Genomic DNA, 23,770 nt, shown 5'->3' with positions numbered 1-23,770 from the left:
CACAGCGCGACCACATTACAGCATCCACCACGACGGGGCGCACATACGTAGGGTGCCGCCGGTTCATGTCCATGCAGTTATTCGAGAGCGGGGGGGGCAGTGGGGGCAGTGGGTGCGACAGTGTGGTTCATAACAACGGTGGCGCTGGGCGCGTGGTATACAGTGAGGTGAATAGGTGTACAGGGGGGCGGGGCGGGCTGAGGGGACGACAGCCGGCTACAGCTCAAAGGTAAAGTCGTCGCCGGCGAACGGGTCGTGGGGCGGGGGCATGTCGAACGACGGGGCGGGGGCGGGGGCCGTGGCCTCGGGAAAGACGGCGGCGTACATGGCTGCGGCCTTGCGGCTGGCCGGAGGCGAGGGGGGCGCGTACGGCCGGTCTAGCGTCAGCGCAGCCACGACACACGACGCACCAACAGCGCCAGCAACAGCGCCGACCTCGTCGTCGTCCATCATGACGGAGATGGAGCGGACGGGCGCGCGCGGCGTCGCGCCCGCCGGCTTGCGCGCGCTGCTCTCGGGGATGCGCTTGAGCGTGAAGCCTGCGGCCGAGGCGCTGGGGTGCGCACGCGCGTACCCCGTCGTCTGGTGCAGCGGCGTGCGGGGCGTCGCGAGGGGCTTGGGCTTGAGTCCCGAGGCGGGGCCCGAGGAGAGCGGCCGCTTGCCCGACTTGAGCAGCGACGGCGTCTTGGTGCTCGTCGCGGGCGTGTTGACACTGGCCGCGGCGTTGGCGCCGATCGACGACAGCGCGGGGCGGCGCTTGGCCGTGGATGCCGGCTTGGTCTTGTCGTCGGTCGCCTTGGGCGCGGGCGTCTTGAGCGGGGCTGCGGGTGTCTTGAAGCCCGCCGCGGGTGTCTTGAGTGGCTCGGCGGTGCTGTTCTCGTTGCGCGTGCGGAGCGGCGTCTTGGCCACGGCCGACGCGGGCTTGGGCTTGCCGCCCAGCGTGGGCTTGCGGTCGCGCGGCGTCGCAGTCGCACGCCGCGTCGCCGTCGCCGTCGTGCTGTTCTCGTCTTGCCGCATGGTTGTGGAGTGATGCGATGTGTGCCGGTTGTCTTGTTGCCATGTTGACGCAAAGTCAGGCGCGCGGGAGCAATTGGAGTCAACTTTATTTGTCTCGTGTCATTAGACGACGAGGCAGAGGATACTAATGCTCGTCCTAATCTGCCGGATTTGTTGTCTCAGCAGTGGCGGCCCCTCCACCAACCCATTCCACGGGTCGCCGTCCCGCCTTCTCGTCAGTCGACTGCGAGCGACACGCACGCCGACACGACGACACGACAGCCGCTCGTGCGTGCTTAAAGCGCGCCAGAGCCGCGACGTGTCGTGTCGTGTCCACTTCGCCACCGACACGCACACACCACCACAGCCAGCGCCCCCCCACCCCCATGCGCATCGCCACAGCCCTCATCACATCCATCATGGCCATCGCAGCGACCACGCCCGTCGTCGCGCTCGCCGCAGCCGAGGGGAGCACGGGCCTGCGCGGCGCCGACGGGGCCGACGGAGCGGACGGCGCAGACGGACACGGCAGCCACGGCGGGCAGGGCGGAAAGGGCGGCAAGGGCGGGCTTGGGGGCGAGGCTGGCGGCGGCGGCGGCGGCAGCGGCGGCAGCGGAGGCAAGGGCGGCGCGGGGGGCAAGGGCGGCGGCGGGGGCAAGGGCGGCAAGGGGGGTGCTGGCGGCAAGGGCGGCGCTGGTGGCAAGGGCGGCGCCGGTGGCAGCGCCGCCGAGCTCTAAGCCCACTGTACGCCGCGCTCACTCCAAGCACTCGCAGCCCACCCCCTGTGACACTGTACCACGACACCAGGACAATGCACGAAGCCATGCATACCATACAGACTAATGCTACTCTACTCGTTGTCCTCGTCCATCGCGCCACCAGCCCCCGCCCCCTCACCCCCCTCACCCCCCTCACCCCCCTCCTCATCGCTGTCCTCCTCGTCGTCGCTGTCGTCGCTGTCCATGTCGTACGACAGCCCGCCGCCGGCGCCGCCCTTGGCCGCCTGCTGCGCCTTCCACTGCTCGGCAGCCTGGAAGAACTTGAACGCCGTCGGGTTGGCATCCCGCTCGTCGTCGGGGAACACGAGGTCCCAGTACTCCTCCAGGTTGCCAGACCCGTCCTCGGCCTTGCGCCACCGTTTCCGTGTCTGCGGTTTGAGCTCCGCCACGTGTGCCCGGTCGGCGTCCGAGCCGTGCTCCTCCTCGAACGTGTCCCAGGCCTCGAGCAGCAATGCACGCTGTGTCGTGTCAGCACTCGCTCCCAGCGCCAGCCCACGCCACTTACGTCCTCCTTCTCGCCGCGCGCACGCAAGTCCTTGTAGCCCCGCTCGAAGATCGCGCGGGCCCGCTCCGGGTCGCCCTCCTCGCCCTCGATCTCGTTGCCGTCCTCGTCCTCGCCGCCGCCCAGCGTAGACGCTTCCAAAAGCGCGTACGAGATGTACACCTTGTAGTGCCCGGTGCGCTCCAACAGGCGGTTGTACAGGTGCCTGGCCCGTTCGCGCTCGCCCTCGCCGGCCTCGAAGTCGATGTATGCCTTCCACACAATCTCGGGCATGTCGAGCTCCTGCTGAACGGCGAGCTCGAAGATGGCGCGCACACGCTCCAGGTCCTCGACGGCACCTTCCACCTGCGTCCACTGGATCCAGGCTGATGACAGCGATGGGTCGTACTGCGCACGTTAGCGTCGCCCTCGATCCTCCACTCACTGTCAAGAACTTCTCGTACAGCATCCGCACGCGGTCAAACTCGCGCAACCTCATCTCCAGCTCAATGTACCCAGTGAACAGCTTGGGCTTGGGGCACATGCCGATACTTGCGCCGAGCACCTTGCGCGCCGCGTTGACGTCCAGACGGCGGATTTCAAAGTAGGCGTAGGCAAGCCACAGCTTGGCGAACGTGAACGCCTTGTGCGGCACGAGCTTGACTGCCGCCTTGTAGATGTCTCTTGTCCGGTCGTAGTCTTGTGCGTCGATTTCCTCAAAGGCGGCGTACTGCAGCCACAGGTAGATGTACCGGCGCCAGAACCGCTTCTCCGTTGCTGGAGGGACGTTGGCGACAGCGCGCTCGTACACCTCGCGCACGCGGGTCGGGTCCGCATCCTCGCCGTCCTCCTTCTCGGCACGGTACGCGTCCTCCTCCAGTCGCGCAAGCGAGAACCACGCATCGTAGTTGCTCGGGTCGTACGCCAGCTCCTCCTCGTACTGGATTCGTCGCTTGCCGAGCACCGTAAGCTCCACGCCGCTGCGGTCGCCGTGCTGCTTCTCAAACTTGGTGTACGCGGCATACACTGTTGCGTCAGCACACACCCTCACACCCCACACTCACAGTTGGCAGACTTTGACCGCGGCAAACGAGCAAGCGCAAACTTGTAGATGACACGCGCGCGCTCAATCTCCTTCAACCGCGTCTCCATCCGGGCGAACGCGCCAAACACCTGCTGCGCCTTCTCGACCTGGTCCTCCTCGTCGCCAAAGAACTCGAGGGCCGTCTGGAACACCTCGCGCGCCTTGTCGGGCTTGCCGCGCTCCTCCTCAAACTTGGCCCACTGGACCCAGTTCTTGGGGATGGGGCGGACGCCGATCCAGCGCTCGTAGATGTCGCTCGCGCGGTCGAGCTCGTTGTATCGCTCCTCGAGCTTGATGTAGCTCTGCCACGCCTTGTCGTTGGGCTCCCACTGCATCCACCGCTCAAACACCTGGCGCGCACCGGGCACGTTGAGCAGCAGCTCCTCGAGGTAGACGTATTTGTACCACAGCTGGTCGGCGCGGGGCAGCAGCGTGATCGCACGGTCGAACAGGTTGCGCGCGTGGTTGATGTTGCGCGCGCGCAGCTCCATGTCCGTGTACTTGATCCACAGGTCGGGAAGGCGCGTGTCGATGTCGAGCGCACGCTCAAACACTGACCGCGAGCGCTCAAACTCGTTCTGGCTCGCCTCCCATTGCGCGTACTTGATCCACGCGATGATGCTGTCGCGCGAGTAGCGGATACGGCCCTCAAACTCGGTACGCTTGCGGCCCTGGTACTCGGCCAGCTCCTCAAGGTCCTGGATACGCTGCTTGGGCGCCTGGATCGGGGCCTCTTGACGGTCGTGGGCCTCGCGCAGAATCTGCTCGGCTGTGATCTGGGGTAGCTGTTAGTGGTGCTCGGAGCAGCTCTGCCTCAGCTACTCACCTGCACCGCAGCAGCCGCGCGGTTCTTGACGCGCGGCGCGCGATCACGAGCGTCTCGGCCTGACATTTTGGGTCGAGGGGAGCCGAGTGTGGTCGGTGGAGTGATGCTGTCGAAAGTCACAACAAGTCGACCTTCAACTTCAACATCTCGAAGTGGCAACCACCAGCCAGGGCGGCGTTAGCGGCGGCAAAATGGCTGTGTGGCACTGATCGCCCCTGCGTGCTCGTCTCGACACCTTGGTTGCATGCTTGTAGCAATGCATGCAGGAGGCCTCTCAGACCCGCTCAGCGCGATCCAGAAATGATGGAAAATACGTAGATGCATGACGAAAGTATTGGTACAACATTGACGCCTGGTGGCATCGATCCTCCATATCCCACAGACCCACTCATGTCCGCCGATTTCTCTAGTCGACGTTCATGCCCATGCCCATGCCACCGCCCTCGGCAGGGACAAGACGGCTCTTCTTCTTCTCCTTGCCACCGGCGAGCATCTGGGCAGCCATGACTGATCGCTTGGCGGCACGGATCTTGATCTTCTCGCGGGCAGCCTCCTTCTGCTCCAGCGACTTGTCGGTGACCTTGCGGGGCTGGACAAGCTCGATGTTCTTCTCGACATCGGCAGCGGCGGCCTTGAGGTTGCGAGCAGGGTTGCCAGACATGCTATGGGTGCGTCAGTGGTAGCTCGAGGCCGTTGGTAGCCAACGCACCGGTTCTTCCAGAAAGCACGCTCGCGCTTGACGCGGATCTCCTGGACACGCTTCATGGCCTCGAGAGTAGTAGCCACAAGCTCGCGGTCGTAGCGCACAGGAACGTTGCGGCGCTTCTCGAACTCGTAGGTCGAGTCCTGGGATGGTTAGGTGTTGCTCGGGTCCGAGGGCACTTCGATGGGGCGGAGACATGATGCGTCTGCACACCGATCCCACGCTGACACAGGCCTGCATCTGCTGCCAGGGAGAGGGCCTCCCAGTAGCAGATCCGCGCGAGGCCAGCGCCTAGCCATGGATCGCTCGTCTCTCGCCCCATCGTCATCCTTGATAAACTCACGACAACCATCTCCTTGCCGTTGGCGCGACGGAAGGCCTTGGTCCAGCGGACCTTGCGGGGGTTACGCTTCATCTTGAAGTTCTTGTGGCACTTGGACGAGCAGAAACGGAACGTCTTGGCGTCGTTGCGCACAAACATGGTGCCGTGGCCGGGGTAGACGCTGGCGGAGCAGCTGAGGGGGTGTCAGCGTTGGGTGACTTTGACCTCGCGCCAAGTCAAACACGCACAAGTAGCAGGGCTCGATACGCATTGTGCTTGATTATATCCTGGTGTTGCCGGTGTGTCAATGTGCTAGGATGTATCTGCAAGCAGATTGTGGACAAAGAAGTGACTGCCTGCCTGCATTGCTCGTGTGGATGAAGACCTTCAGCCAGCTCGAAATCTACAAGTCACGTGAGGAGCAGCATGTGCGGGATCAAATATCGCACGTGGCCTTCTCGTCACGTGCAAGCCGAAGATCCATGACGGCGAGTGAATGTGAGCCTGTGTGAAGCTTGATTGGAATATTGGAAGGGACAAGGACAGAGAGATGGCTTTTGCCCCTGAGAGCCTTGCTCGCCTGGCAGCAGGCAGCACTTGAACGCTTCGAGACAAATGAGCCTTGCCTTCCCCGAATCTCCCGTGATTCAAGCCAAACCTCGAATAAACGGGCTACAAAGTTGATGCAAGACCCTGCGAGGCGTCTTGTAGACGAGCGCGCGCATCAGGAAGATTAGGGGCAAGCGAGTCTGAGAGATTCGCGCGCAGTGGCGCCAGATTGGGCCTGCCTTGGAACGACTGCCCCTGTAGACACGTTTTTGCCCAGCCAGCCTGCCTGCCTGCTGCTTGACTTGCATGACCTGCATGATGAGTTTGCCAGCCTGGGACAGTGGGACTTGGGACGACTAGACAGGAGACAGGACCTGAGATTCGAGTCCTGGCTGCGTCAACAGGCAGTCATTGCAGCCACCATCCCCCATCCCAGCCAGCCAGCCAGCCAGCGCGACGCCAGCCATCCAGGCACAGAGGTCAACGGCCGGTCTTGCAGCGCGCGCGCGCGCCGCCCCTGCCTCCCTGCCTTTGTGCCCCGTCGCCCGTGTCGCCCGTCGCCCGTCGCCCGTCGCCCGTCGCCTTCCCCGCCGCCGCTGCCGCGCCGCGCCGGGCTACTGCGGCACTGGCTGCTTTGGCCCAACCTCGACGACCGACCACCTACCTCCACGACGACCCACCACCCACCGCGCCCACCGCCCAGCCTGCCTGCACCCACCTCCATCCTTGGTACCCCGTCACCACCTTCCTATTTTTCCCAACATCGCTCCATTGCATTCAGTGACTCCTTGTCGCACTTGCTTTGCATCTCAACCCATCTCGTTATCACGACCCCATTCAAGCCGACTGCATAGCAACGGCACACTTGCTTTGATCCGACTTCGCTCTATACACCTACACCACCTCATTCACCCACAATGAAGATGAGTCCCACCTCCACGTTTATGGCCGATGCCATCTCGTCCAAGCCGCCCCAAAGCTAACTCGCGTCCTTCTCTACGCCTTAATTCTCGTCGGCGGCTTCGGTACGCGTCTTAGGCCCCTCACTGTACGTGTCACTCTGATCAGCGCACATGTGTGCTGTGCAAACGCGTCATGTAGGCGCGTCGCTGACCGCGTTCTAGCTCTCATGGCCCAAGCCTCTTGTCGAGTTCTGCAACAAGGTAAGTCACGCGTCTTGGGAGCCCCGGATGTCGGATCGCTGACATGAACCCCAGGCGATGATGTGAGTGCCCGCACGACGATGCCAGACGCTCCGAGCTCTGCAGACGGCTGCACGCATACTGACACGTTCGCTAGCCTTCACCAGATCGAGGCCCTCGTCAAGGTACGTGTCGGGGATGTGTGGTGTGTAAGAGCCGCCGCTGACACCCCGTCAGGCCGGAGTCAAGGACATTGTTCTTGCCGTCAACTACCGCCCTGAGGTCATGGTCTCCGTGCTCAAGAAGACCGAGGAGGAGTACGGTATCACCATCAACTTCTCCGTCGAGACCGAGCCCCTCGGCACTGGTGAGTAGCGATGGCGCATCCTATCGCTTAGAGGGGTCACTAACACCGCGCCAGCCGGTCCTCTTGCCCTTGCCCGCGACATCCTCGGCAAGGACGACTCGCCCTTCTTCGTCCTCAACTCGGACGTCACCTGCAGCTACCCCTTCGAGGCCTTCCGGTGAGTGGATTAGTGCCGCGGGAGAGTCCTGTTTAGGCTGACGCCTACTAGTGACTTCCACCTCAAGCACGGCCACGAGGGTTCGATCATGGTGAGTTGGGCGTCGTCGGCGGGTATGGAGAGATTGTTGACATTTTCGACAGGTGACCAAGGTCGCCGAGCCCTCCGCCTACGGTGTCGTCGTCACCAAGCCCGGCTCGACTGTTATTGACCGCTTCGTTGAGAAGCCCGTCGAGTTCGTCGGCAACCGCATCAACGCCGGTATCTACATGTTCAACCCCTCAGTGCTTGACCGCATCGAGCTCCGCCCCACCTCGATTGAGAAGGAGATCTTCCCTGCTATCGCCGCCGACGGACAGCTGCACTCTTACGACCTTGCTGGCTTCTGGATGGACGTTGGTCAGCCCAAGGACTTCCTCTCAGGTAAGCACGGTGATGAGCAGCTGCGGTGACGGCGACGGTGACGGTGACGGTCAGACTAACACACCGCGCAGGTACCTGCCTCTACCTCTCGCACCTCACTGCCACCCACTCGCCTCTCCTCTCCGACCCCGCTCAGAACAAGTGGGTCTACGGCGGCAACGTCATGGTCGACCCTGTAAGTCCAGGCTGCTTGGTTGTGAGCGCCGGCTGACTTTGCAGACTGCCGAGATCGACCCCACGGCTGTTATCGGCCCCAACGTTGTCATCGGCCCTGGTGCCAAGATTGGCAAGGGTGTCCGTCTGCAGCGCTGTGTCATCCTGTCCAACGCCACCATCCGCGACCACGCCTGGATTGCGTCGTCCATTGTCGGCTGGAACAGCACTGTCGGACGCTGGGTGAGTGATGAAGAGATAACGATAAACAACACGTGACTGACCGGTGTTCTAGTGCCGTGTTGAGAACATCACTGTCCTTGGAGACGATGTCAGCATCAAGGACGAGCTGTACATCAACGGTGCTTCGGTTTTGCCCCACAAGAGCGTGAGTGGTGGTGTTTGGTTGTTGTCCAACATGATGACTGACATGAACAGATTTCATCGAGCATCACCGAGCCCCGTATTGTCATGTAAAGTCGGGTACCTCCCGCCTTGGCAGCGACAGCCCCTGTGGCAGACATCATATCTGTTTCCCTCTCTCTCGACCACCCCCTCTCGGCACGGACGTCGCACCGGAGAACACCTGCGCGGCCGTGTCACAAATCGGACTCTGTATACGGGGTCTTGGCTATGCATTGAATACACTAGAGCTGCTGGGCGCGTGCGGAAGCGTTGATTGCCGCAGTGGGCTGGCTGCGGACTGCGCGCGGCTGGCTGGCGGATACAAGACGGCTGTTGCATGTTGGACTGACCCACGAGGCAACCATAACAAACAAAGCGTGCATGCCTGCAAAGCCTGTTTGGGTCGGCTATGTTCTGTTGGACGGGCTGTTGTTTACGACTAAACTTACCACACTGTGAGTGAAAGCTTCAAAGCTCCGAAGTTCGGCCAAGGGAGCATGACGAAAGCATGAGGAGTTAATTCACCGTCCATTATGCGTCGACCAGAGGGTAATTACGCAACGAGTGCGTTGGGCAGCATGGTGGCAGGCTTGGCGAGGGCGCGAGAGTGCGAGTGCGCGAGTGCGGGGGGGGGCAGAGTCCGGCAGGCCGGCAGGCGACGACGAGGAAATATGCCTACCTCTTGTCTTTCCCTTTGGCGGGTCAGGGGCACGGAGATTGATTGTACCCGCTGGCTGGTTTGGGTGTTTTACCCCGACAGGCGACTTTGTGCGTCGACAGGAGCCAAGGAAGGCTTGATTACCACGGGACGGCTTGGTGCGGTTCATTTTTGGCAAGGACGTGCAAGACGGCGGCGGCGAGGGGAAACCAAGGTTGGTGTATGCAACCTTGGCTCGGAGCGGGCTGAACGCCGCGTCGCCGCCGTCGGTCGGTCGGTCGGTCAGTGCGCACAAGCGCCCAAGCCACTGCGCCCCCGGCGCCCCCGCCACGTCCGTCATGGCGATCAGCAAGGGGCAGGCGACGTGTGCGCGCCTGCAGTGCACGGCTGGCAGTGTCGGTGCGCGGGGCGGCGCGGTCTGCCTGCCTGCCTGCAATGGTGCCGGGGAACGCGGTGCATGCAGGCCGCGGCGACGCGCAGCCATGCCCGCCGCCGCATGCACTCGGCTGTGAACATTCCCCAAGGCGCCGAAGACGGCAGTCGTCGTGACGGCAACCAGTGTGGTGTGCGTGCGTGTCGATGCCGCCCAGCGAGCCAGCCGCCCGACGAGCTTGCCAAGAAGCTTTGGGTTCCTGAGCGCCCGAAGGACCCTGGGTCCTGTCCGGAAGGAAGCCAAGGCACTGTCGACGACGACGACGGCGCGCCCGCCACCACTGCGACCAAGCCAGCTGGCAGGGTGTGTCGTGTTTGAGTTGACCGCGGCGCCGCCGCACAAGTTTCACGAGAAGAAGGAGCGACTTTGCCGGGCTAGGCGGGTGGTGGGCGGCGCACGGCGGCGCGGCTGGCGGGCGGGGCGACGGGCGGGCGGAACCGATCACTGATCCTTGCTTCCCCTTCCCTTTTGCTCTTCACGCGCGCACACCACGTTGCGCGCCGACATTACTCTGGGCGGGCAGGCACGACTCTTCCCGCTCCTGGGTACCATCATCCCACAAAACCCACACGGCAGTCTGACGGGCAAAGAGGCCAACAAGGACGGCACAAGGACGGCACACCTGGCCTCCCCGCACCCCCCCTCGTCGACCACTCGCTCGCTCCGTCGGACTACCCCCACGCCCAACACCCTCGCCCTCGCCCCACGCCATAACATTCCTCCCTCGTCCTCATCACTCTTGTTGTTCTTGCCACATCGTCGTCGCTTCTCACCACCACCACCACCGTCGTTTCTCTCACCGTCGACTCGACGACCGTCAACGCGTCCGACACGGCTGCCCCCCAAACCGCTAGCCCCGACGCCACACACGTTTCCGCCCTTTGGACGTTGTGCCCCGTTTCCCAATCCGATATAGCCCATACCGTCAGCGAGCACGCGTCTCAAGGGCTAGCGCAGACGAGTATTCATCCTACACACGATCCGTTTGGTAAGTGGCGGCGATGGCGGCGACGTGTGTGTCTCCCTCCTGCTCCTGCTCGAGCTCTGCCCGTTGCCCTATGAGGGCATGGTATCTGCGGAACGAACAATGGCCGTGTTGAATGTCTTGCTTTTGTCTACTACATCGATTAGATGGGCAACACGGCACATCTTCCTCCCAGCACGCGCGGCCACTAGCCCGGGTACCATTCGCGTTCCCATAGAAAGCTTGCCCATTCACCCCAACTCCTCCTCCTTCCCTCGAGTTGCTCTCATTAACACGTCCCCAGCCATGGCGCCAAACCCATTACCAACGCCCGAGCCGATCGCTCCCACCCCGGTGGTGGTGGGCAAGAGGCAGAGTATCGTCACGACCATTGTCACCATGTCAGACACGCCCCCGACGGCCACACCGACGCAGGCAAAGTCTGACAACAAGGCCATCATCGGACCAGTCGTCGGCGGTCTTGTCGGCGGTGTCGCAGCAGGCCTCTTCGTCTTCCTTTTCTGGCTCTTCCTCGTTCGCCGCCGCAAGAGCAAGCAGGCAGAGGCACGCGCCGCCTTGTCTCGTCGTCGCGCCCGCCAAGTCGCGTCGATGCACACGAGACGCAAGTCGACTACCAGCTCGGCCGGAAGCAGCGCGCACCACCTCAAGCCCACGTCGCCGAGCGAGAAGAACTTTGACCCTCATGTGCCAGTCACGCCCCCACAGCGCACGTACGCGCCCAAGTCGCATGACCCGTTCGTGAACGAGAAGGGCTACGGCTACGAGCCCAAGCCACTCGCCTACGTTCCCGTCGGTGCCGGCGGTGAATACTTTGTCCAGCAGGCGTACGAGGAGCCCTTGACTCCGCCCGCTGCCGAGCCCCAGCCGCTGGTTCAGTTCGACTTGCCGACCAACGACACCCCCTCCACCTCGACCGACAAGAGCTCGCCCCCGACCTCGCCCCCAACCGGGGCGGGAGATCGCACGTCGCGCGGCGCGTCCCGCATCGCTGCTGCCGAGCTTGCCGTCGCGTCTGCTACTGCCCCGATCACCAAGCGCCACCGACCAAAACGCCCATCACCCCTCGCCAAGTCGGACGAGAGTGAGGGCGGCCACATGCCCGCCAACGACTTCACCGAGGTCCGTCCTGGATATTCGCTCGACAACTCGCCCATCAACTCGCCTCCCAGCAGCAGCGGCTCGCACGCCGCCAATGTCTACGCTGCGGCAGCCGGCGGCTCGTGGGGTATCGCTCTTGGCTCGCCCGAGGAGGACGAGACGATCACGTTCGCCGACGAGCAGGAGAAGGCTATCGCGAACACGAGGGCGGTGCTCGACGCTGCCTTTGAGGAGCGCAAGGCCAACGAGCCGGACAGGAGCACCAAGGGCTCGTCGGGCATGTACTCTCACGACCCGTTCGCCGAGTACCACGCCTACATGTCGGGCCGTCCGGATTCCGAAATGGAGAACCTTTTTGACAACACGGCCGACAGCCCGCCTCACAACACTTCTGGCCGCAAGCCCATTGACTGGATTTAAACACCTTCGTTCCACCACCATCACTGTACCGTTGTGCCTCTCTTTATCATCACTGTATATTACCAGCAAAACGCACGGCCTTGTGGCCACCCCCGGACTTTCTACACACCCATCGGATATTGTGTACCTTGGACACTCCACGCATCTATACAATCTTTATAGACAGATGCGACAAACTGAACATTTCGGCGTGCATGGTGCATGGAAGAACAAACGACTTGGTCGTGTGGCAGACGCCAGAAGTTGCCACTTGTAATCTGGTCCCGCGTGGGCGAAGTGGTTCCTGGCTGGAGCTTGGTAGTGGACTGGACGCACCGGCAAGCGACGTGCTGCGCGACCGGCCGGAGAGCAAAGTGTATCAAACTTGCCACCAAGCCGCATCACATTTTGGCGTCACAACAACACCCACCACTACAACCATGTCGACGATTGTCGACGCACGCCCGCGCGGCGCCTACACACCCGCCGACTGCCCAGAGTGAGTGCAGCGACGCCGCGGGCAGCGCAGGCGCACCAGCACGCGACTGACAGGGCTCGACAGGTGTCGCTCGGCGCAAGAGTACGCCGTGCCGCCGACATATATCGGCAACCTCCGTATCCGCTGCAGCGAGTGCAAGGCGCTGTTTCAGCACCCTCAGCCGCGTCCCGGCGGCGCTGGGGTGGGGTCCAAGACCTCTGCCGGCGCGTCAGCGAGCGCGCGCAGCGGGCCCGCGGCCGGCGGCTCGCGCCGCCCAGGGATCGGCACCGACGCCAACCCGATCGACATGGCGTACTACGATGTCCTCGGCATCTCGGCGACCGCGACCACGGACGAGATCAAGAAGAGCTACCGCCGCCTCGCGATCAAGCTGCACCCGGACAAGGTGAGGCGGTGTCGGGTGTCGGGGCGCGAGCCAGGGCACGGACGAGAAGGCAAGGGAGCGGGAGCGATGCTGACGGCGCAGAACCGCGATGACCCAGACGCCGAGGAAAAGGTGTGTGGAGGGGATCTTTGCGCGTGCTAACGGCCAGTTCAAACTCATCGCCGTCGCGTACCAGGTGCTGTCGGACCCCGACCAGAGGAAAAAGTACAATGAGTTTGGGCAGAAGAATGGCGGCGGCGGCAATGACGCGGCGTTCCAGGACCCCGAGGAGGTGTTTGGCAAGATGTTTGGCGGCGACCGGTTCGAGGACCTTATCGGCAGCGTCAGCATTGGTGGGTAGCTGTTTCGGTCTCGGTCTAGCTAACACCCCAGGCAAGGACATGAAGGACGTGTTCCAGCAGCAGCACGAGGAGGAGTCGCTCAACGAGTACATGATCGGCCCGAACGGCAAGCCGGTGCTCACGCCCGAGGCGCAGGCGCGCAAGACGGAGCGCGAGAAGCAGCAGGCCGAGGAGAAGGCCAAGGAGCGCCAGGATCGTGTCGACAAGCTCGCTGCCAACCTCGTGCGCAAGATCAGCGTGTTCACCGAGGCAGCCCGCGGTGCCGATGACCCGCAGGTCGGCCCGTCGTTCAAGGAGATCTGCCGCCTCGAGGCCGAGGACCTCAAGGACGAGAGCTTTGGTGTCGAGCTGCTCCACTCGCTCGGCAGGACGTACCAGTCGCGCGCGTCGCAGCACCTCGCGACGGCCACGTTTGCGCCGCTCGGCTGGTTCCACGGCGCCAAGAACACGTTCAACCAGGTGACGGACACGGTATCGACGCTGCGCGCTGCGCTCGACCTCAAGGCCGTGTTTGAAAAGCTGCAGGCGGCCGAGCAGTCTGGCGTGTCGCCCGAGGAGCTGCGCAAGCTCGAGGAGCAGGCGACCGAGCAGGGCATGCGCGTGCTGTGGAAGGGCGCAAAGCTCGAGGTCGAGAGCGTGGTGCGCGAGACGTGCGACAAGGTGCTGTCGGATCCCAACGTGTCGCGCGAGAAGAGAGATTTACGCGCGTCGGCGCTCAACCTCATGGGCGAGGCGTTCCTGTCTGTCAAGAAGGGCGAGGAGGGGTCCAACGACGAGTTTGTCAAGATTGAGACGGCCGCGTCCAAGCAGCGGGATGCGGCGCGGGCGGCTGGCTCGGGCTCGCCCGGCAAGACCCCCGTGCCCGACCACAAGCCGCCACCAGCGTACGCGACTTGTGAGTGCAGATGTCACCCAGCCTTGTCGCGCCATCTGACACACACCCAGACGAGAGCAAACGCAAGCAATAGCAACTATCGAGTCCCGACAGTCCCGACTCCATCAACAGCCACCCATTGATCTGTCCCTAGAGCATTGCCGCTAGACTTGTTGTGATATAATGCAGATTGTGATACAGTGTGTGGTGTACAGGTGGCGCGGCGTCGCCTCAGGCCGCGGCTAGCTCGTGTCTTCGTCGTCGACGGCCTCGCCGAGGAGGTTGAGGGAGAGGTAGAAGCCGTCCCAGGTATCGTCGTCTGGGTCGGCGTCTGCCCATTCAGCCGCGGCGGCGAGCATGCGCGCCGCGCGTGCCTCTTCGCTCTCTGCGTCGTCGGGGGCGGGGGCGTCGCCGTTGGCCAGCGCGATGGCGGGGTCGGGCCGGCGGGGATAATCCGCCTGGACCGTGAGCACGTCGATGACCTCGTCCTCTGCCGCGTCCTTCTTGCGCGCGAGCGCGTCCTCGTCTTCCTGCACGTCAGCGGTGCGCAGCACGCCCACAAACTCACAATATCAAACTCGTCCTCGCGCTCGTCGTACTCTACGTTCTCTTCGAGCTCCTCGAACCCGGCGGCAAACGCGGCCCAGTTGTCCGGCTGCGCCGTCTGAAAGATGTGGATGTCGCCCGAGTTTGCGACCGACGCGATGACGGGTCGCGTCGGGTGCCAGTCACAGTCGAGCAGCGGCTCCTTGGGCCCCTCCAAGACCTTGACCAAAACGCCCGAGTCGCGGTCCCACACAAACACGTTGTGCGTCATCTTGTGCCCGCCGCCGCCCATGACGTACTCGCCGTCGCCCGAGAACCCGATCGCGTGCCACGGCGTGCGATTGACCAGGTCCTGGAAGCGGTGGATGGGCGCGAGCGCGCCCGTCGCCGGCGACACGTTGAGCACGCGCAGCGCGCGGTCAGAGCTGCTCAGTACCAGCCCGCGGCCCGACGCATCAAACGCCAGCTGCCGGATCCCGCTGGTGCCGACGCGGATGCGCGCCTGCACCAGACGAGACACGGGGTCGAGCACGAGGACCACGCCGGAGGTCGTGCCGGCGTAGATGCGGCCGCCGCACGGCGACCACGTCGCGCAGCAGATCGACGACCTGGGGGAGTCAGCTGTTGCCCCAACTGCCAGCTACTTACTTCCTCCTTCCCTCCTCCTCGTCCGCGTCCCCCTCCATGACGTCCTCTAGCACGAAGCGGCCGCCGGTAGCCCCGCCGGTGGCCCCGCCGCCAGCCCTCAGATCGACGAGCACCACCTCGTTGCACGCGAGCGTCGCGAGGATGACGCCCGAGTTGCGCGGGTGGAACGCGGCCGCGACGAGCGGCGCGTCGAAGCGTATTGTCCTGCGGCGCGCCGTCGACGTCGGGCGCACGCGGGTGCGCGGCCTCAGCAGCGGCGTGAGCGCGGCCAGGTCCCACACGATGGCCGCGCCGTCCAGGCTCGCGCTGAGCAGGTATCGGTTGTTGCGGCTCCAGCTGGCTGTCAGCGCCGGCTGCCCCGCGGTAGTTACCTCAGCCCAGTGACGGCCTTGACGTGCCCCTCGAGCACGCGCACGACGCCGCGCGTGTCCACGTCCCAGATCTCGATGAGCCCGTCCGAGCCCCCGGCGGCGAGGTAGTGCCCCGCGAACGGGCCCGACGGGTTGAAGCGCACCGACGTCGCCTGCGCCGGGAGCGTCGCGTCGACGGCCTCGGGGTACTTTTGCGCAAAGGGGTCTGGCGGGTGAGCGCGGGGCGCGGAGGGGGGGACCCACTTAATAGCTGCTGCATTGCAGCGGTGTGGGTGGTGAGATGGAAGGCGTAAACAGTTGGGCGGCGCGGCGCGAAATGGCCAAGTCCGAGGTGGAGGCGGCAGGCCAAACTCAGCGATCGATCGGCGAACCACAAACCAACTCTGCGCCGCCCAACTTGCATTGTTCACATCACCCTCGCACCTCGCTCCGCTCGCTGCTCGTCTACCCACCATGCAGCAGCCCCCCCGCCCCCCAGGCGACCGCTACGTGCCGCCAACCGCGCCGCACGTCCCAATCCACGCGGTGCAGAGCCTGATCCCGCGCCTCGCGACGACCATCAACGACATTGACGGGCTCAAGGCGCAGCTCGCCGCCGGCAACGCCGACATGAGCATGCCGAGTTGGTGGGTCCTGCCTGTTGCACTTTGCGATACTGACCCACGCAGGGATGCACTACTACAGCGCTACGCCATCCTGCTCGGGCGCGTGCAGAGCCTGACGAGCTACATCGCGCAGGCGCCGGTGCAGCGCGGCGCTGCGGCGGCGCCGCGCCCGCCGCCCGGGCCAGGCGTGACGGGGACCACGAGCGCCGAGACGGCGTCCGCGCTGGCCCACTACCTCGTGCACCCGCTCAACGCGCTGCCTGCCGACGCGGGGCCGATGGCAAACGACACGCTGCTGCAGGCGATCAACACGCAGCCGCTGCCCGCCGTCGCGGGGGCACAGGACGCGCTGCTCGCGGGCGAGGGGGAGGCGCACGCCGGCCTGCTCCCGCTCGACGAGCTGAACAAGCTCGACGAGGCAGCGCTCGCGCGCCTCACGGGCGAGCTGAGGACGCGGCTCGCGCGCGAGAGCGAGCGCGCGCAGGCCATCGGCCGCGAGATCGCCACCCAGTACGATATGTACGACTGGGCGCTGCGCATCGACGAGGGCGAGGAGGCCAAGGATGAGGACGCCGAGGATGACGACGACGATGATCTGTTCGGCGGCGAAGACGACGACGGCGACGCGACCATGGGCGCTGGTAAGGCGGACGAGCCGGCGCCCCTGCCCAACCCCCGCGCTGGGTGGTCCGTCACGGATTACCTGCGCTTGCTGGATACCGGCCGCCCGCCTACACCTGCACCGTCGACGGCGGCTGCAGGAGCAGCAACGACGGCAGCCGCGGGAGCAGCAGGAGCAGCAGCCACTGCCCAGCCGGCATCACAACCCGCTGCCCCCGCCCCCACCTCGTCCTAGACACCCACCCCATGTATGCACAGTTGTATCATACCCGCTGCCTCTCCCCACCGGCCCCTCGCCCCTCGCCCCACCCACACTGGTGATCATGTTTTGCATCGCGTCACTAGGCGTATCGTTTACTTCTACCAAATAGGGGATTCCGAAAGGTTTGGGTATGGCTTCTGTCATTAACTGCTAGGCTCCTTCTTGGGCGTCATGCCAAACTTGGACCGGCTCGGCGTGCCGACCTCGCCGTTCTTCGAGCTGACACTGGGCGTCCGGCTGCGGTTGCGCGCAAGGCCACCCTTGGATCCAACACCCGCCTGCCAGTCGAGGCGCAGCTTGACAAGACCACCACCACCGACAAGCTCGACGAGCACGTCGGCAGTCGGGACAGCAGGCTGGAGGTGGCGCCAAATGTCAACCTCGCCCGTGCCAAGCTCGACGTCCTTGCCAAGCGAGTGCTTGTCAAAGACGGCGAGGCTAAACGAGTTGGTGCCCGGGAGAATGTTGAAGTTGAACGTCTCATTGAAGTCGACGTCGACACCCTTCTGGTGGTCCGTCTTGTACGACTTGGAGCCAACCTTGAGCTGGACGTAGGGCTTGAGCGACGACGCGTTGTGCGAACCCGCAGGCTGGATGTCCTTGGCGCTGAGGACGGCGACGGTGAGCATGCCGGGCTCCTCGGGGGCCTGGCCTTCACCGGCCGGAAGGGTGGTGACATCAGAGCCCGGAAGGCCGTGGGCGACGGCACCCGCAGGAGCCGAGACTTGGCCCGCAGCGACCGTCGAGCGCTGCTGGCCTGCAGGCACCTGGTAGCCGCTCTCCTCGCTGAGCGTAGTGGGCACCGCGTTCTGTTGAACCGTGGTGCCCTTGTTTTTTCTGCCAAAGAGCTTGCCAGGAGCGCCGACAATGGCACCGACGCCGTGGCCAACACCACCGACAATGGCACCGCCACCGGCGACGACACCACCACCGACAGCTCCGACGCCGTGGACGAGACCCTTGCCGACAGCCACGGGGGCACCGAGGGCAGCGCCACCAATGTTGGTGACGGTCCTACCAGCGCTCGAGAACGTGCTCGTCTTGCCTCTCGTGCGAGCAATGATCTGGGGCGTGAAGAGGAGCTTGAGCTGAACCGAGCCAGCGGGCTTGCCGTTGAGGGCCACGGGGAGGTCGACAGGAAGGAGCTCAAACGGCTCGAGCTGGGCAAGGTCGACGAGGCCGCTGCCCAGTTCCTCGGCGGTTCCAAGTTGGTTCCAGTCGTTGACCTCGTACTGGAGCTTGGCACGGACACGCGACGGCACCACCGTGTCGAATGTTTCGTTCCAAACGGGGTTAAGCGTCTTCTTGACCGTCTGCGACTTGAAGACCTTGTGGCCGTTGAGCAGGAAGGTGATGTTGGGGTCAGACTTGCCGCTGCGGTCCGCAGAAGCAAGGTTCTTGCCACCAATAACGGTGACCTTGAGGAGACCCTGGTCGTTGATCGACTCGCGAGGCTGGAGCTTGATGTTGATCGGGAGGTAGCGGGCGCTCAGCATGACACTGGAGCGCGAGCCGTCGGGGCCGGTCAGGATAAACTCGGCCTTGTCGTTAAGAGCAGTCTCCAGGAACTCCTTGGTGTCCATAGTGAGCTCGCCAACGATGTCCTCCTTCGAGTCGAGGTCGTTGGCGTTGATACGCAGCCACACGCGACCAAAGTCGAGCTCGCGGACAAAGCCCTCGCCGACCTGGTCCCAGGTAGCATGGGTGCTGCGGGCCTTGTCTGAGGTGTATACAGGCCAGTAGCCGTCGTCGAGCATGATCTCGAGGGCACCCTTGCGCGCAAGCCTGCCAGAGATAATCTGGAAGACGATGATACCCGACTCTGGAGGATTGTCAGTGGACTTTCAAGATAAAGCGGTTATCAAACTTACGGAAACCCAGGAGCTCCTCGCTAGTGAGCTCGACACCGACTTCGGGGTCGGCGGCGGCAGTCTCCTCATCGCCCTCCTTGGCATCCTTGGTTGATGGCGCGTTGGCCTTTGCAGGGTCGACAGCCTCCTTGGCCACGGCCGCGGTCGCTGTGGGAGCTGGGTCGCTCTTGGATGGAGCAGGAGCGACGTCACTGGGAGCAGCAGCCGAGGCGGCAGCGCCAGCAGCAGCGGTGGCACCGTTGGCGCCGTTGGCTGCCTCCTTGGCCTTCTTCTGCTCAGCGGCGACCTCGAGCTCGTTCTTCTTGGCGTCAAAGGAGACACCGCCGCGGAGGGAGATGGCAGGCTTGAAGTCAACCTCGTAGTTGAGAGTGCCCTTGTACTGGTTGGCCTTGCCCAGGAAGATCTTGTCCGAGCGCGTCAGGCTGCCAGTCGATTTGTAGGGCCACTCCACGTCTTCGGGGTTGGGCTCGGCGCAGTCGGCGACGTTGAGCTCGACGTAGCCGAGGCTGCGGTCCTTGCCGACATTCTCGTAGTCCATGAGCTCAAGGGTGACTCGCTGGCGGAGGCTGTGAACGGGCACATAGACAATCTGGTCCCACTCGGGGTTTAAGTTGTTGTTGATAACCTCGGTGCGGGCCAGAGTCTTGTTGTTCGACTGGACGCGGACGTAGGGGTCACTCTTGCCACCGAGCTCGACATTCTTCACGTCCTGAGCGTTCTTGATCCACAGGCGGAGAATACCGATGGGGGCCGTGTATGCCGCGGCGCTGTCAATGGCACCGGCCATAGCCACAGGGCGGAAGTCGGCCGAGAGACGGATCTTGCCAGCCTTGGTGCCCGCGAGGGGGAACCAGTCGTTGCCCTTCTCCTTGCTGGCGATGATGTCCATCAACTTGACAGAGACACGGCCAAGGTTGGACTGGGTCTTGCTGTCCGAGATATTGACGGTGATGACACTAGCATTCTTGTCCGAGACCAGGAACTCGGTGTGAGACTCCCAGGCGGGGTTGTTGGTCTTCTTGGCGGTGTCCGTCGTAAGAACTGGGGTCTTGCTGTTACCAAGGAAGACGTTGGCGACAGAGTTGATGTCGCCGCTCTTGTCAAAGTCCTTGGCTCCATGGACGGTGATACGCGCAATACCCGTGTTGCTCTCGGGAGGAGGCTCGAGAGTGCCATCCGGCCGCTTCGTGGGCTGCAAGACAGGGAAGTAGGACAGGTCGTAGCGGAGCTGGCCCTTCTCCTTTCCGCCGTCAAGCACGTGGCCCACAATTCCTTCCTGCTCGGCATCGTCGCCCAAGACCTTGAGCTCCTGCGAGACGGTGCCAAGAAGAGAGTCAGGGCGGTGCTCGTTGTAGTCGAAGACGTTGAAGTTGAGCACGTCGTTGAGGGACTTGATAAGGATGAACTGGGTCTCGTTGAAAGTAGGGGTCGTAGTGCCGTTGATGATCTTGGTACGAGCCACAGGAGGCTTGGCACCCAGAGCAACGGCGACATACGGGTCGGGAGCACCTCCGCCGAGCTTGGACGCGGTGAAGCCCTTTCCATCGAGGATGGTAACCTTGACGACACCAGAAGCAGCGTCCAGCGGCGCACCAGCGAGCATCTGCTCGAGGTCGAGGGTGAACACGTTGGGGTCGTACATCATAGGACGGAGGGCACCATGGACCTGCGAACGGATGAAGGGAGCAAGACCGGGCATGCTGGCAATGTCGAAGCCGAACGTCTCTCCACCAATGGGCTTGAGAACAAAGTCGAACATGGGCTCCTCAAGGAAGCTCATCTCGACACGCTGGACGTGGGGGAAGGCCGTCATGAGCTGGAGCTTGATACTTTACAGAGTCAGCCTGGCTATCACTCTCCGAGCTTGCCACAACTCACCGCATCTTGCCCGAGAAGTTGATGTCCTCCACCATGATGGGCATACCAGCGGACACAACGCCCTTGCCGACACGGACGGTGAGGACAATCTTGGGGTTGATACGCTTGGCGGCCTGGCGGGGCGTGATGTCCTGGATGTCGTTGGGCGTGAAGGACAGAGCCCAGTCCATCACAACGACATCGTCGGGAGTCTTGGGGAAAGTGCGGACGTAGTCGATGCGGGGAGCCTTGTTACCAAGAGTGAAGGTCGTGAGACGGATGCTGTCAAGGAAGCCAGGGGTGCTGGCAACGAGCGCAGCGTCGACCGATCCGACAATGGTGGCGGAGAGGACGGGCTCGTAGATAAGCCAGAAACGGTCGAGGAAACCGTTGAGCCAGTCGGCGCTCTCAGTCTCGGTGATGAGACGAGTCTTGACGAGCTCGCGCTGAATGTCATCGCGGGCACGAACGCGAGTTCGCTTGATGGAGATGGTGTAGAAGGTCGCGCAAATAGCGAGAATGATGCACACCCAAGCCCAGCTCAAGCGGAGCGCCGTGGCCAGGCGCGTGGCAACCACGGCGAAGACAATCTGGACACGTCAGATCATCGCCTCCCCCCGCCAACGAGGCTCGTCACTCACAACGCCAGCATTGTGGTACCACTGTCCGTAGTACTGGTCACTCAGGAAGTTGGACAGAATGTCGAGCTGCTCGGCCGTCTTGGCATCGGGAATGCCCCTGCCTTCGATGCCAGCAACCTGCTTCCAGCCGATGGGCATCTGCGAGGGTTAGAACGCGCCAGCTGCTGGTCCACACCCGTACTCACCCAGTCAGGAACTCCAGGGAGGACGGTCATGGGGATGGTGCCGGGAATGTCGTTCTGGAGCGTCAGCCATAGCCAGGAAGGTGCAAACGGAACTCACCTCGGTCGGGGGCTTCGCGGCCGCCACCGTGGTCTTCTCGGCGTCCTCAATCGTGACAGTAGGGACCGGAGCTCCAGCCGACGAGGTGTCGATGCCAACAGCTGTGAGAAGTTAGGCCGGGACTGAAACTGCGGAAACTGCGCGAGCAGTCACTCACCGACAGCTCTGTTGGACTTGTCGTCCTTGAGCGCACCCATTCCAGGGACGTTACCGACAAGGTTCTTGACACCGCTTGCACCGGCGCCAACAACACCGGTGCCGAGGTCGCGAGCACCGCCCGCAACAGAACCCGTTACGTCAACGGCGCCCTTGGCGACCTTGCCAGTCGCATCAACGACACCTCTGCCAACGCTGCCAACAGCGCCGACACCTTGGTTGCCGACGTTGACCACGCCTTTGGTGACGCCCTGGCCGACATTAACGACGCCCTTGCCCAGAGCCTTGGGAGCACCAAACACGCCCTTGGCAGCTCCGCCGATGAAACCACCTCTCTTGGCAGCGGCGGCCTTCTCCTCTGGCTTCGCGTTGGGGTCGAAGACCTGCCCACGTTAGCATCGGCTTCTGTTCGACGAGGAGCCTACTCACATGGACGGGCTGGCCCTGGGCCGCGTCGGGGGCTACGGCATTGGCGATGGCAGCCTTGTCCTTGGCCGGGATGTTGGCTGGGTTGGCGTTGTTGGGGTTGACATTGCCCGCTCCAGCTCCATTGGATTGGGCAAAGTCGTTTACCTTTGGCTCGCTGGCCATGGTGGCGGCGACGAGTACCGCACGAGTGGATGCGGTGTGTTGAGCCGTTTAGAGACCGACCGGGGTTGGTAGCAGCGGTCGGGTAAGAGGGCTAGTGGCTCGAGTTGTGATGGTGATGTCACAACCTAGCGGATTGCCTCGAGTCCTTGTCGACAACGGTGACGGGGGTTGTTGTCGAGAGGATGCGACGAGTGGAGTGGAGGGGAAACAAGAAAGGAGGGTGGATGTGGTTGGATGGATAGATGGAGGCGAAGGGGCGAGGTTGGAACAGGTCACAGTGTGCCAACGACGACGATCTTTGGGAAGCGAACGAGTGAGGTGGGTTGAACCAACTAAGGGGTGGGGGGGAGGGGGAGGGGTGGGTGGGCTGAGGGGTTGGTATGAAAGGGGCAATGTCAGTGCCAGGAAGCCTCCGGTTAGATGCGATGTGTGACAATGTGATCGATGATGCTTGCAGGTGACCAGGTGCGTGCCGTCTAGCCGCCGCGAGCCGCAATCTCGTCTGCTGTCAGAGCCGCGAGCCGGTCTAAAGACGTGGGCAAACGTCAGAGGGGTACGGTACGATGCACCGTGCCAGGTCTCGGAGCAGAGGGGAATAGGGGGCGACGTACGGCACATGGAAGGGTGCCCAGGTCGAGAGCGCCTGCCTAAAACTAAGGCACATGCACAGCTGGCTCTCACAACTGTGCGTCGTTGGACGGCACGGCATGCCATGGCACAGAATGGTGACGGCCAGCCAGCCGGCCAGCCGGTCACAATAGCCCCCGATACAATGGGTGTGAAAGGGAAATCAAGCCCGTAAGCGCGTGTCTCCAGGGCAGAGCAGTCCTCGCGCGCCTCACGCTGCCCTGCCGCAGCTCTCTGTGTGATGCAGCGCTGTGCCAAAACCCAATAGATCTGATCCTTGGGTGTTGTGCATGATGCCGAGTGATGAGGGTCTCAATGACGCAGTTGAGACAAAGGGTCAGACAAATGAGTGAAATACAAACCCAAGGCATCAGAGCAGAGCATTATGATTCAGGGCACAAACCAGGCGACACACAGCGCCAGTCAATGGCACGTTTGGGATCATCACTTTGCATCGCCGCCGAAATGTCTAATGTCCGCTCTAGCCGGATGTATTTAGTACTGATTAACCTCGACCACTCGGTAATACAATTTCGAAATCGTACATGGCTGATATCAGCGTGCTCGACGCCTTCTCCACTGACAAGAGCAAATCCACGTCATTCGACATGCAAGGTGCGAGAGACTAAGCCA

General features: G+C 63.2%; 10 protein-coding genes across 10 annotated transcripts; 5 read left to right on the top strand and 5 right to left on the bottom strand.

Annotated features, from left to right (window-relative positions):
• Positions 1–216: 216 nt before the first annotated feature.
• Q8F55_000411 (uncharacterized protein) lies at positions 217–1,017 on the bottom strand (the record flags this gene model as incomplete). Its single annotated transcript, XM_069349064.1, has 1 exon — positions 217–1,017. One exon carries the CDS (start codon positions 1,015–1,017, stop codon positions 217–219), a length of 801 nt encoding a protein of 266 aa, XP_069212608.1.
• A 365-nt stretch (positions 1,018–1,382) lies between these two features.
• Positions 1,383–1,733, top strand: Q8F55_000410 (uncharacterized protein; the record flags this gene model as incomplete). Its single annotated transcript, XM_069349063.1, has 1 exon — positions 1,383–1,733. The coding sequence occupies one exon, from the start codon at positions 1,383–1,385 to the stop codon at positions 1,731–1,733; it is 351 nt and encodes a 116-aa protein (XP_069212607.1).
• Positions 1,734–1,846: 113 nt separating this feature from the next.
• CLF1 (NineTeen Complex (NTC) component) lies at positions 1,847–4,232 on the bottom strand (the record flags this gene model as incomplete). Its single annotated transcript, XM_069349062.1, has 5 exons — positions 1,847–2,233; positions 2,281–2,664; positions 2,702–3,282; positions 3,321–4,116; positions 4,167–4,232. The coding sequence occupies 5 exons, from the start codon at positions 4,230–4,232 to the stop codon at positions 1,847–1,849; spliced, it is 2,214 nt and encodes a 737-aa protein (XP_069212606.1).
• A 340-nt stretch (positions 4,233–4,572) lies between these two features.
• Positions 4,573–5,462, bottom strand: RLP24 (ATPase-activating ribosome biosynthesis protein; the record flags this gene model as incomplete). Its single annotated transcript, XM_069349061.1, has 4 exons — positions 4,573–4,828; positions 4,876–5,012; positions 5,213–5,384; positions 5,440–5,462. The coding sequence occupies 4 exons, from the start codon at positions 5,460–5,462 to the stop codon at positions 4,573–4,575; spliced, it is 588 nt and encodes a 195-aa protein (XP_069212605.1).
• A 1,195-nt stretch (positions 5,463–6,657) lies between these two features.
• On the top strand, positions 6,658–8,459 carry MPG1 (mannose-1-phosphate guanyltransferase; the record flags this gene model as incomplete). The annotated part of the gene is made up of 13 exons (XM_069349060.1): positions 6,658–6,680; positions 6,779–6,788; positions 6,865–6,903; positions 6,958–6,965; positions 7,040–7,067; positions 7,120–7,249; positions 7,304–7,406; positions 7,458–7,497; positions 7,550–7,829; positions 7,901–8,004; positions 8,049–8,225; positions 8,278–8,370; positions 8,421–8,459. The coding sequence occupies 13 exons, from the start codon at positions 6,658–6,660 to the stop codon at positions 8,457–8,459; spliced, it is 1,074 nt and encodes a 357-aa protein (XP_069212604.1).
• Positions 8,460–10,748: 2,289 nt separating this feature from the next.
• On the top strand, positions 10,749–11,981 carry Q8F55_000406 (uncharacterized protein; the record flags this gene model as incomplete). The annotated part of the gene is made up of 1 exon (XM_069349059.1): positions 10,749–11,981. The coding sequence occupies one exon, from the start codon at positions 10,749–10,751 to the stop codon at positions 11,979–11,981; it is 1,233 nt and encodes a 410-aa protein (XP_069212603.1).
• Positions 11,982–12,400: 419 nt separating this feature from the next.
• On the top strand, positions 12,401–14,153 carry CAJ1_1 (DnaJ-like protein; the record flags this gene model as incomplete). Its single annotated transcript, XM_069349058.1, has 6 exons — positions 12,401–12,459; positions 12,523–12,844; positions 12,926–12,955; positions 12,993–13,176; positions 13,217–14,080; positions 14,131–14,153. The coding sequence occupies 6 exons, from the start codon at positions 12,401–12,403 to the stop codon at positions 14,151–14,153; spliced, it is 1,482 nt and encodes a 493-aa protein (XP_069212602.1).
• Positions 14,154–14,301: 148 nt separating this feature from the next.
• Positions 14,302–15,883, bottom strand: SWD1 (chromatin binding protein; the record flags this gene model as incomplete). Its single annotated transcript, XM_069349057.1, has 5 exons — positions 14,302–14,589; positions 14,628–15,213; positions 15,254–15,589; positions 15,625–15,829; positions 15,868–15,883. 5 exons carry the CDS (start codon positions 15,881–15,883, stop codon positions 14,302–14,304), a joined length of 1,431 nt encoding a protein of 476 aa, XP_069212601.1.
• A 194-nt stretch (positions 15,884–16,077) lies between these two features.
• On the top strand, positions 16,078–17,085 carry Q8F55_000403 (uncharacterized protein; the record flags this gene model as incomplete). The annotated part of the gene is made up of 2 exons (XM_069349056.1): positions 16,078–16,250; positions 16,293–17,085. The coding sequence occupies 2 exons, from the start codon at positions 16,078–16,080 to the stop codon at positions 17,083–17,085; spliced, it is 966 nt and encodes a 321-aa protein (XP_069212600.1).
• A 170-nt stretch (positions 17,086–17,255) lies between these two features.
• On the bottom strand, positions 17,256–22,510 carry TCB2 (Tricalbin-2; the record flags this gene model as incomplete). Its single annotated transcript, XM_069349055.1, has 8 exons — positions 17,256–18,934; positions 18,984–20,812; positions 20,862–21,430; positions 21,482–21,619; positions 21,667–21,720; positions 21,764–21,864; positions 21,921–22,302; positions 22,349–22,510. The coding sequence occupies 8 exons, from the start codon at positions 22,508–22,510 to the stop codon at positions 17,256–17,258; spliced, it is 4,914 nt and encodes a 1,637-aa protein (XP_069212599.1).
• Between the last annotated feature and the right edge of the window lie 1,260 nt (positions 22,511–23,770).

This window comes from Vanrija albida, assembly GCF_041260175.1.
Source record: "Vanrija albida strain AlHP1 chromosome Unknown contig_1, whole genome shotgun sequence".
NCBI classification, from domain to species: domain Eukaryota; kingdom Fungi; phylum Basidiomycota; class Tremellomycetes; order Trichosporonales; family Trichosporonaceae; genus Vanrija; species Vanrija albida.
The sequence above is the reverse complement of the archived record's forward strand: the minus strand, read 5'-3'. Positions and strand labels throughout refer to the sequence as shown.